Genomic DNA, 12,547 nt, shown 5'->3' on the forward strand with positions numbered 1-12,547 from the left:
TAGACACGTTAATTTTTATTTAGTTAGATTGAGTGTATTTAATTGTTTATGTACGAGTGAATGCTACTGGTGGAAGAATTGCAGATTTGGGTCCACATTTGAATGCCAAGTGCAATGCTGTACTGAGGCATAACAAATTCCAGAAGCCAGCAGTTTTATTCAACTCTGCTGACTCTACATTAACTGAAGGTGCTTATGTCCTAACTCACAGCAACACCAATATATTTTCATTCCACAAGCACTAAAATATCCAACATCTGTTTCAATGGGTTCGAAAGTAAAATTTGATGCAGTGTTTAAGGGATGCATGCCTGATACTTTATACAATAAGTTTTATATCTAAAACTGCTTGCACATTATGTGTCAGTGTTATAAATGCAAGTTACAAAAAATTAAGAACATTAAGTTTGATGCAGATGCAAATTGACAAATTAGGGACCCACACATTCTGAAAAAAAATAAAATTATAGGAGAAGATAAATCAAGCAAAAGTGAAACAATATCAGGGAAATTCAGGACAATGGGACATGCGAAACTAGATAAAGGCATTGAGTGAAATAAGAACAGTTATACCTGTGAATGTATGCAAAATTGATTCGGAGGAAACAGAAGGCATTTTCTGCCATCTTCTGCATTCTTTATTTATCTCATCCACGTCAGGTTCACGAACAGCAATAATTTCAGCGACAGGCACACAATGTTTCTCTGCAAGAAAATGAGTGAATAGATTTTGTTAAAATCCCTTTTCAACCAATAACACAATATGATCACAAGTGTGTATTAATTGTAATATATTTTGCGTAAATCAGTATGGCCAAAAATCCAAATGGCAAAAAGAGTTTGATTACATGCACAAATGTACATTTAATCAGATATTTAATTATTTAAAGATAAACAAAAGCTGTCTCTAACTACTATAATGTGGGGCTAAACCAACAATTCCACCTAGGGATGGGTTTTAACAGTCAAATTGCAGATTGGTGTAGCACATTCTATTAATGCACATGTGAAGCAGTAGCAATTCAAGGAATCAAATCACTGAAAAGCAGAAAATCTCTACTGTCTATCCTCAAGGTGGTGAGGCTGCATTTGGAGTGTTGTTATCGGTTTTAGTCGCCCTGCGTTAAGGAGAAATTAAGCTGGAAAGACTGCAGAGAAGGTTTATGAAGAGGTTACCAGGAACTGAGCTAGAGGAAGAGGTTGAATAGGCGAGGACTTTATACCTTGGAGCGTAGAAGGCTGAGAGATGATCTATGGAGGTGTTTAAGTAGACAGGGTGAATGCACAGAATCAAGAATCAGGGGACATAGGTTTAAGGTGAGAGGCGCACGATTTAATAGCAACCTGAGGGGATACTTTTCACTTAGAGGGTGGTAGTTGGAATGAGGTGCCAGAGAGGGTAGTTGAGGCAGGAACTATATCATTTAAAAACACTTGGACAGATACATGGATAGGAAAGGTTTAGAGGGATACTAGACTAAGTGGGACCCGTTGGGTCCCATGTTCACATGGGAGGGCTGGTCCCCCATTACAATATTCCGCCTCTCCTCCAATTCCAATATTGGTGGCCAGTGGGGCGGCTTTCTGGAGTGCTAGCATGGGTGTTGTGGGCCGAAGGGACTGGTTTCCAGAGGGCTAGTATGGTCATTGCGGGACGAATGGAATCTTGGGCTGGCAGCTCAGTCATTCAGGCCTGGTGGGTTGGCAGCTCAGTCACTCAGGCCTGGTAGGCTGGCAGCTCAGAAACTGCCAGAAATTCTGCCCAAAACAGATGAGAGGCTCTGTGAGAGAGAAGGGGGAGAGGGTAGAGAATTATTTTTAGACATTTTTCATCTATTTCTGCAGATCACAGCAATGAAGGAGTGAAGTCTATCCTGGCCTGGATCTCACAGGGAGCCAATGAAGGGAAGGAGAAAAATACTGGGGTGAGGTTTAATACTTGCAGGGCGAATACTTACTGATGGGCCGAAAGACCTCCTCCTGGGCTAGTACAGGCCTGATGGGCTGAAGGGACTATTAAAAAACAATCTGAGTGAAATCTCAGTGAAAGGCACTTTTTCTAGACTTTTCCGGGCCAAAATGTTTTTCCTGGGCTAATATGGACATTTTGGGAAAAAGGGACTGGTTTCTCGGCTAATAGGGACTTTGTGAGCCGAAATGAGTGGTTTCAGGCAGACCAAACAACTCATTTCATTTCCATTGCCATTTCAGTTCCAAGCACAGGGCAGGCCAAACAACTCATCTCATTTTCATTTCATTTCATTTCCATTGCCATTTCAGTTCCAAGCACAGGGCAGGTCAAACAACTCATCTCATTTCCATTTCATTTCATTTCCATTGCCATTTCAGTTCCAAGCACAGGGCAGGCCAAATAACTCATCTCATTTCATTTCATTTCCATTGCCATTTCAGTTCCAAGCACAGGGTAGGCCAAACAACAAATCTCATTTTCATTTCCATTGCCATTTCAGTTTCAAGCACAGGGCAGGCCAAACAAATCATTTCATTTTCATTAAAGGCTAACAAATAATTTATTGCAAGTACATTGCAGACTCACAATTCAGTGGACTCACAGTTCACTTGACTCACAGCAGAATCAGCGTTGTGGCTTCTCCCTCGCAATCTTCCAGAGTGACTGACTCACGACCAGGCATCCGGGGTTTTATAGTCCTGCCCCCCGCCCCCCCCCACCCCCCGGGAAGAGGCGTCACCATGGTGATTGACGGGCGAGAGGACCAATCAGCTGATCTCAAGATTTTTTTAAACACTCATAACTTTTTTATTTTTCACCGATCGGAAAAATCCTCAGGGCATGCCTCAGCGGGGGAGGACTGTGAGTAAGATAGCCAAAAATCATAGCGATATATGATAGCATTTTTTCTAAAATCAATATACAGGGCAGACTGGAAGTGGTCAAGATGAGACTGTTAGTTATATAGATGGGCATTTTGGTCAGCATGGACATGTTGGGCCAAAAAGCCTGTTTGTGCTGAGATTCTTTTCAAAACTATACATCCAGCAAGATATGGAAAAAAAATCTCCTAGATTTCCACATCTCAACAAATCCTTGACCTCAACATTCTAATTTCTAAAAATGTACTTGTAATCCGCTCCATCTGTTGTTAACTACTTTGTACAGGCTCTCTCACATCAGCCATCAATTGACATTTTCCAAAATTGAATCTTCAATCGCATTAGTTTAGTTTCAGAGAATGTCCTAGATTAACCTTTATGATCACCACACAGGATCACACAGTGAAATTCAGATAATTATTTAGAAATCCTGATGGTTTAATATCTAGCACACCACACAATGTGCTCACCTCCCACTCACCAGCCCCAGTTCCTGTACTCCCTTCCCAAGTACATTATAATGTTGTGTAACATCAAAAGAAAGTAAACTATCTGTGTGTTAGGTTATTAATATAAATAACACCCAACAGACATAAGAATCTGCCAGAACAGCACCAAAAACCCCAAACTGCCAGATTAGAGTGTTAAATATATGTCACATGCTATATTTAAGGCTGCGGCTTAAAAAAGAGTTTCTTGCATCTTCTGTAGCATTCTGATGTCAGGAAACAATTTCTTTACTATCCTCAAAGCTTCAAGGGATCCAATGTCACCTTGTAGCTACAGAATAGGCATAATCATGATACAATTTTGTTTGCCATGAATGTTAAAGACCTGGTTTGACCTATGTAAATAACTAACCTAACATGAGGAAATGGAGGAGAAAAAAAGTTAGATGGGCAGATGTGAGGTCCGCCCATCTTTATGAATAACGACAACAAAATTAAACTTGTGTATTAACCTCTCCTGGGCAAAGAATTTGAAAGCAGCTGCTTTCCAGACTCAACAAGGGAGAACATTCTAATTGCTATGGGTAACGAGAGGTTGATACTGCAGATGTCCTCTGTCCCTCAACCTGGGGAGAGAAGGGGAGACTCTTTCTGACAAAATAAATTGCTACCTTGTTTAACTGAACGGCAACTAGCATTGTTTTAGTTTAGTTTAGTTTAAAGATACAGCATGAAAACCGGCCCTTTGGCTCAATCGAGTCCATGCCGACCATTGATCGGCTGCTCACAATAATTCTGTTATCCCACTTTCACATTCATCCCCCATTACACTAGGGGCAATTTAGGGACGCCAATTAACCTGTAAATTCATGCATCTTTGGGATGTGGGAGGGAACTGGAGGATCCAGAGAAATTCACAGGGATCTGCGTCACACTGCAACTCGACAGAGACGGTCCTAGAGGTCAGGGTCAAACCCAGGTCTCTCGCATTATGAGGCAGCAGTTCTACAAGCTGTGCCATGGCGACACCTCATTGATAGAACAACTTTCTCCAAAAAATCTAAACAGTACTTAGTGGAACTACATCACATAAAATCTGACATCTCTGATGCATGCTGAAGAATCTGAGATGTTATTGGATAATTTCTTAATTGTGTTTACAAATTAATATGACTAGTTTGGACCAATAGAAAACAATGTACAAGTATTCCACATAATATCAGTCCAAACTTGAAAGAGGTGGTGCAATTCCAAATTTAAGCAACTCAGAAATGGAAAAAAGCTTTAACTCCAAATTTTTAATGGGGAAAAAAAGCTTTATATGTACAGACTAGTCACCGAATGAGAAAATTAAAATCCAATGTCAATCAAAGCAGTTCCGTTTATGGTGCATTGCCCCAAATCCGATCACACCAATCCCCATGTTAACTGTTTGTAGTCGTGCAGAACTCTCTAGCATTTTTACACTAAACGAACATTACATCCAAATCTGACCAAAGGCCACAGAAGCAAAATGTTAACTCTGTACATGCTGTCTGGTGAGCATTTTCACCATGTTCTGTTTTTATTTCTAATTACCACCATTTACAATTATTTTGCTATAATTTTGTCCTCCTCCACATGAAAGTAACTAGAATATAATGACCATTGTTACTGAATGATTCTCATAATTAAATGAAACACAATGAATACACGAGTTGTGCAGCATGCTAAACTAAATAAACAACTTCTGAAAGCGCAAGTGCGAAAATATTTAAATCACTATGCCTTTGAAGATAGACACAATTGTTTGACACACGTCGTCATTCAACTCATCTCCTCCATGCCAGTTCCTTCCAAACGAATCTATCCATTCCCATGACTTTTCTCCATCCATGCAGCCAGGTATTATTTTTCTCCCTCAATGCCTATCCAAAGCTGAGACTGCTTCCACCACCCTTTCAATTTTTCAATGGACAGCAAGAATTTCATTGTCCTATCTGGGACACATGACAATAAAACTCTCTTGACTCTTGACTTGGACTTAAGCAAGAAAGGGTTTTTGGGAAAAAAAGACCTACCTTAAATTTAGTTGCATCAGGTTGGGTAACTATGGTAGGGTGAAGACTATTCCATGCTACAATTGTGTGGGGGAACTCCATGGAGCAGCCAGCATTTCTGGATAGAAGAAATTGGGTGACGTTTCGGGTAGAGACCCTTCTTTAGACTCCCTCTGGTTTTAGTGTTTTTAGTTTAATTTAAAGATACAGCGTGGAAACGGGCCCTTCGGCCCACACCGACCATCGATCACCCGCACACTAGTTCTATCCCACACATTAGCGATGCTAAGTCAAGAGTCAAGGGTGTTTTATTCTCTCACGTCCCAGTTAGTACAATGAAACCCTTACTTGCAGCAGCACATCAGTATATGTAAACATAGTACTCTGTAACAATGTTATAAACGAGAAAATAAAACAGTGTATATTTATATATGAATATATAACTATATAATATATGTTTGTGTGTGTGTATAATATACACACACACACACACATATATAATAAAGTTCTATCGTATAGCATTGTGTGTGTAGGAAGGAACTGCAGATGATGGTTTAATCTGAAAATAGACACAAAAAGCTGGAGTAATTCAACAGGTCAGACAGAATCTCTGGACAAAAGGAAAATATTACGTTTTGGGTTGGGTCTGAAAAAGGTTCCTTCACACCTTTGGAATGTGGAAGGAAACAAGAGCACCCGGAGAAAACCCCCTGAGATCAAAGGGAAAAGGAGGAAATCATACAGACAGCACCCATATTCAGGATCAATTCCAGGTCTCTGGCACTTTTAGGCAGTAGCTTTATGGCCAATGTACTGCCTCATAGTCTTGAACTGAATTAAACTATACAGTCGCTGTCACATAGCGTCACTTAGAGATTTAAGACTGAAAATGGATAGCTTCTTTTTATTAGTAACCAAAGTTATCAACTTATATTTTTTTAAGTGTTGGAAAACAAAATATAGTGGCACAGCAGGTAGACTTGCTGCCTCACACGCCAGAGATCTGTGTTTGATCCTGTCCTTGGGCATTGTCCGTGTTGAATTTGCACATTCTCCCTGCAAGCGTGTGGGTTTCCTCCCACATCCCAAAGACGCATTGGGTTTGTAGGTTAAATTGTCTCTGTAAAATTGCCCCTACCGTGTAGGGAGCGGGTGAGGAAAGTGGGATAACAGAACTTGTGTGAATGGGTGGTAGACAAAAAAGCTGGAGAAAATCAGCGGGTGAGGCAACATCTATGGAATGAAGGAATAGGCGACGTTTCGGGTCGGGACCTTTCTTCAGACTGACGTCCGAACATATGAGGTGCTGTTCCTCCAATTTGCGGTGGGCCTCACTCTGGCCACGGAAAAGGCCCAGGCCAGAAAGGTCGGATTCAGAATGGGAGGGGGAGTTGAAGTGCTGAGCCACCGAGAGATCAGGTTGGTTACTTGCGAACTGAGTGGAGGTGTTATGCGAAGCGATCGCCAAGCCTGCGCTTGGTCTCAACCGAGGTTGATCATACGCTAAATAATCCAACCACATTTTTGTTTGGAAGTGGAAAGAAATAATAGAAATTGCATTCATTGCAACGTGTAGAAAGAGTTAAGATACTGTATTGTAATTTTGCTGCATGTCATTGTGGTATATATCATGCCTTGATGGGTGAATATGTTTAGTTTGTGACTTTATTTGAAGCAGAAATAATATGTGATTGCTTCATTAGCATAATTCTGACTGGTAACTATGGACCTCATCAGAGCACATTATCGCACGCATCATACAAGCCGTGTTAAATGACCACCTTAACTGCCATTTGGCAACCTATAAAGCTGCCTAGGTTGCCCGGCTGGAAACAGAGAAAAAACATTTGAGAGCCTTGCTTAGCAAAAGTGTCAATGACAGGAATGCATAGTTTTAAGATTTAAAGGATAGGGATTTTTTCTTCACCCAGAGTGTGTTAAAATGTAATGGAGATAGGCACAAAATCAACACTGAGGTAGCATGGAAGCCGTGACTGTGTTCTGGGAGATGATACTTAATATAGGCAGGGTAGATCAAGGCCAGCACATACATGGTGTGGGGCTGTGGCTGTATTGTGTAATATGAAACGTATGAATATTTAAAAAATAGATGAATATCATGCACAGTAATAATTTCACTTCCTCAAATCTTAATGCTGGACAATTTAAAAGGATGCAAAGTACCACTTTAAATGAGCTTTCTGAAAAAAACCTTGGAGATAAATCATGAAAGAATGTTTTTTTTAAACTATGTTATTGAACCTAATGGGGAGGGGGAGATGATAAATTAATATGCAAACCACACTTGCATGGACATCTGAACTTCCACATGGCTATAACCACAAAATGGAAAATACAGCCACTCCCATCCACCATGTAAAATACTGACTCCGTTCAGGCAGAAGGAATTCTTAATTGTTTTCTACTTCTATCTTACCCCAACTCTCTATTAGACAGACACTTGAGTGTATAATGTTGCATTTCAAATAAACTGCCAAGAAATCAAATCTGGGGCCTTGATTAACTATATGGCTAACCATGCCAAATTAATGAGAGTGGTTTCAATCTCAGATTAAAGTGACGTTGATACGTTAATCAAATATTTAAAATCTTTGCATTAAACCAACATTTAGATCAAAAAGTATACTAAAACCTAGTTAAAATATGGCTTTCAATTCACAACACGATTCTACAAATATGTCAAACCCCCGTAAACTGGCGTAAAACATATAGATTGATTGGCTACTGTCATGACCAGAGCATATAAGCTACTAATTAGATCCAATACATTTTCATCCCTTGGTTCTAAAGGTTTGACACTTCTTCACAATTTAGGAGACCGACAGTGTTGAGTACATACAGCAGGTCAAGGGATCAAAAAGTTAGTTCCGATGGAAAACATAAATAATTACAAATGACAACAATGTGTGATCAACTATGTAAAAAAAAGTATGAAAAACCAAACAGAAAGGAAATAGTAAAGAACATTTTTGATAGAATCCAAGCATTTTCTAGTGTTTTTTTTGGTTAATTTCATGCAATTACAAGTGGGAAATCCTGATCGAAAGACAGTTTTATTCAGTCTGAAGGATTCCGATCCGGAACGTCACCCTGAAGAAGGGTCCAGACACGAAGCGTCACCTATTTCTTCGCTCCATAGATGCTGCCTCATCCGTTGAGTTTCTCCAGCATTTTTGTCTAAACTGTTACTCCAGCATTCTGTGTCTATGTTCAGCTTTATTCAATATGTCTAAGCAAAGTACATCTTTCGAACACAAAATGTAATTTAAATGCACCGAGGAAGTAAAAGTAATTACAAGGGAGTTTTGAGAATCATTTAGAGGATGCTAAAGGCAAAAGGTGCAACGAAAGCAGACCAAGAAGGAAGTTAGAGTACTCAAGTTCACGGACTAAAGTCCATCCTACTTTTACAGCCCGCTTTCAACACCAATACTCTCGGGTATCTCCATTCGTTAGAAACACTTTAATCGCCTTTTTTTGTCGATGTTTTGCAACCCGATCCAACTTTCAGCTGTCGCCTCTCCCTCCCTCTCCCCAACAACTTTTGTGCACCAATTGATAAAATAAAACACGGGTTTATTCGGGGGGGAAATAAACAAGTGCCCAACTTTAACTATCCCTTCCCCCAGCCGACCCTCAGATGTGCAGCAGCTGCTCGTTTTCCTCGCCGCCCCGGCAACCGAGAGACACTGACACCTGCGCCTGGCCCGAAGTGGCAGCGGCGGCGGACTCACCTCCACCCGTCGCCGGGGGTTTCCTCGGCTGCAGCGAGCGCCAGCAGAGCCCGGTCTTGGTTAAGGTGACTTGGAATGGCCGGTTGTTGACCAACAAGTGCGAGAGCAACAGCGCCGGGCGCTCATCCATGGCTCGCCGGCAACGACGATCGTCGCAGCTTTGTGGCCGACGGGACGGAGTGAGTGAGTGGGGCATAAACAGGGGCACCGGTCAAGAGGCGATCATGGCGCGGCCGGGTGCGCCATCAGCCCCGTTGTCCCCAGCCTGCTCCTCCTTCAACCGGTTCCTCACCCCGACCGTCCTCTTTGGTCCTCACCGCCGCCCGGCTTGCGTCATCACGCAAAGGGGAGCGTGCCTCACCAACTGTCACCGGGGAGGGAAGAGGGCGCGGGGCCAGTGCCGGCGTCATGGCTGGGGGCGGGGCCAGTGCCGGCGTCATGGCTGGGGGCGGGGCCAGTGCCGGCGTCATGGGGGCGGGGCCAGTGCCGGCGTCATGGCTGGGGGCGGGGCCAGTGCCGGCGTCATGGCTGGGGGCGGGGCCAGTGCCGGCGTCACGGCTGGGATCGGGGCCCGAAACCTGTCACCGCTGGCGGCGAGATTTGGGTCACCGTTGGGGGCGGAGCTCTCTGTTGTCCCCGTTGGGGCGGGGCTTTATGCTGTGTGGGCGAGGCATATCTGTCAACGATGCGGGCGGGGCTTGAGTTGCAGTCACCGATGAGGGCGTGGCTAGTGCCTGGCACCAGTGGGGGCGGGGCTCTGAGCTGTCACCAGTAGGGGCGGGACTAGTAAATGTCACCAGTGGGGGCGGGGCTAGTGTTTGGCACCAGTGGGGCGGGGCTAGTGTCTGGTACCAGTGGGGGCGGAGCTACTGTGTCACCAGGGGGTGGGGCTAGTGTCTGGTACCAGTGAGGACCAAAGATTATAGAGCAATGGTTCCCAACCTTTTTTGGCCATGCCCCACCTAATCACCTCTAAAATCCTGATGCCCCCCCCCATGTGGTGATATATAATTCTTATCATTTAAAAAGTGAACTTCCATGACCTCGCGCGCTTCGTGCAACGTGCATGAAGAGCGAGCGCGCGGTGATTATGTAATAACTACACAATAAAGACCTTTTTTACCCAAAAAAAATTATTTACTCAAAATAACATCTGAAACATAAACTACATATGTTTACCTGATGGAAAATCCTAAAAAATAAAAATCGAAAATTTGGACCCAGACCTCCTCAGTCGCGCTCAATTGCCCCCCTTAAAAATCAAATTGCCCCCCTGTGGGGTGTACGCCCCACGTTGGGAACCACTGTTATAGAGGATTATCTGCTCTATAATCTTTGGTGGGGACGGGGCTTGCACTTGGAGACGCAGCCTGGAGCGCGACTGGAGCTGGAACCACAGGGAGGTTCTGGGTCTGGTTGATTACTGCGCAGACACCTCATAAGTGGTTATCTTGCGCAGGTCGGAGTGAGTAGAGTAGCGATTACATTTTGAAGTGGGCCTTTTTGACCAATTTGAGGAGATCTAGTTGCTCAACCCCCTTTTTAAATGACTTAATCAGGAGCAGCACGTGTGTTGGGTGGTAATGTAGCGGCACCTAGTGGTGTGGCTGGAGAAGTCAGAACTCTTGTCATTGGTCAGCATGGTCACATGACCATGGGGGTGTTCGTATGCGGGCTTTTAGCCAGTTATCAACGCTCAACCTGCCTGGTCTTGCTTCAGTGGTGACCCCGACGATCCAAAAGTTTTTTGGATCTCAACATGAACGCCGCCGAAAACCTCGGAGCCAACCCCGCCCAGCACCTGTCCCTTCACCTCCCCTATCGACTCCATTCAAGGTCCCAAGCAGTCGTTCCAGGTGCGACAAAGGTTCACCTGTATCTCCTCCAACCTCATCTACTGCATCCGCTGCTCTAGATGTCAGCTGATTTACATCAGAGTCAGAGAGAGTCAATCAGAGTCAATTTAATTGTCATTTGGACCCCGGAGGTCCAAACGAAATGCCGTTTCTGCAGCCATACATTACACACAAATAGACCCCAGACACAACATAATTACATTTTACATAAACATCCATCACATAGCTGTGATGGAAGGCCAAAAAAACGTATCTCTCCACTGCACTCTCCCCCCCCCCCCCCGATGTCAGAGTCAAAGTCAAAGCCCCCGGATGGCGATGGCGATTGTCCCATCGGGGAGACTAAGCGGCGGTTGGGGGATCGTTTCGCCGAACACCTCCGCTCAGTCCACAATAACCTACCTGAACTCCCGGTGGCTCAGCACTTCAACTCCCCCTCCCATTCCCAATCCGACCTCTCTGGGTCTCCTCCATTGCCAGAGTGAGCAACACCGGAAATTGGAGGAACAGCACCTCATATTCCGCCTGGGCAGCTTGCATCCTGATGGCATGAACGTTGAATTCTCCCAATTTTGCTAACCTTTGCTGTCTCCTCCCCTTCCTTAACCCTCGAGCTGTCTCCTCCCATCCCCCCGCCCTCGGGCTCCTCCTCCTCCCTTTTTCCTTCCTTCTCCCCCCCCATCCCCCATCTGTCTAAAGAAGGGTTTCGGCCCGAAACGTGGCCTATTTTCTTCGCTCCATAGATGCTGCTGCACCCGCTGAGTTTCTCCAGCAATTTTGTGTACCCGCCGAGCAGAACGCAGTTTCACTTAAACTGCCTGTTTTCTGGGCGGTTCAGCCTCATGTGTGGTTTCAGCACATCGAGGTCCAGTTTGAGATCCGCCAGATTCTCGCAGATTCTACCCGCTACTGCTACGTGGTGGGTGCGCTCAGCCAAGAGACTACCACCTGTTTGCTCCCTAACCAGCAGAATCTGCCGTTAATAAGTATGAGGGTTTCAAGGTGCTGCTGCTGCTGCTGCTGCGCACCTTTGGGCTCAGCCACCGCGATCGCACAGCCCGGCTCTTACACATAGACGGCCTCAACAATCGTGAGCCGTCGGTGTTAATGAGCGAGATGCTGTCGCTCATGGACGGCCACCAGCCTTGCCTTTTGTTCGAGCAGGCTTTCCTGGAGCAGATTGCCCGACAACATCCGCCTGCTCCTTGCCAAGTCCAACTTCACTGACGCCCTGCAGTCGCTGAACGGGCGGATGAGCTGTGGCTCGCCAAGCAGCAAGGCGGTGTTTCCATCATCCGGGTGTCCGCACCTCTGCAGCAGCCTCGACGGACTGTTTCACCATCAGCCGACAGCGACGCGCCGCAGCCGACCACTGTGGGGTGCGGCAGCCCACCGATGCCGCGCCCGTTGCTCGTATCCGGGAAATGCCTCGGCCGATTTCCAGTCAAGGCTATCAGGGTCGGCCAGAAACATCGCCACTAAGTCTGGGACCCCCATTCCGGGCTCCGATTTCTAGTGGACACTGGGGGGCTGAGAGCATCTTACCTCCGTCCGGAGTCGATACCTGGCTGGTAAGCGTCGCCCCACCCTGACCG

At 45.0% G+C, this 12,547-nt stretch overlaps 1 protein-coding gene across 1 annotated transcript in view; it reads right to left on the reverse strand.

The window, feature by feature from the left end:
• The window catches only part of cerk (ceramide kinase), a 33,373-nt gene extending 23,920 nt beyond the window's left edge, over nucleotides 1–9,453 (reverse strand). The window contains exons 1-2 of the mRNA XM_055653035.1: nucleotides 9,097–9,453; nucleotides 574–705 (exon numbers count right to left, since the gene is read on the reverse strand). Coding sequence (XP_055509010.1) covers nucleotides 574–705; nucleotides 9,097–9,292 — 328 coding nt within the window. The 5' untranslated portion in view covers nucleotides 9,293–9,453. The remainder of the gene's footprint in view (nucleotides 1–573; nucleotides 706–9,096) is intronic.
• Nucleotides 9,454–12,547: the final 3,094 nt, after the last annotated feature.

This window comes from Leucoraja erinacea, chromosome 22 (assembly GCF_028641065.1).
Source record: "Leucoraja erinacea ecotype New England chromosome 22, Leri_hhj_1, whole genome shotgun sequence".
NCBI classification, from domain to species: Eukaryota; Metazoa; Chordata; class Chondrichthyes; order Rajiformes; family Rajidae; genus Leucoraja; species Leucoraja erinaceus.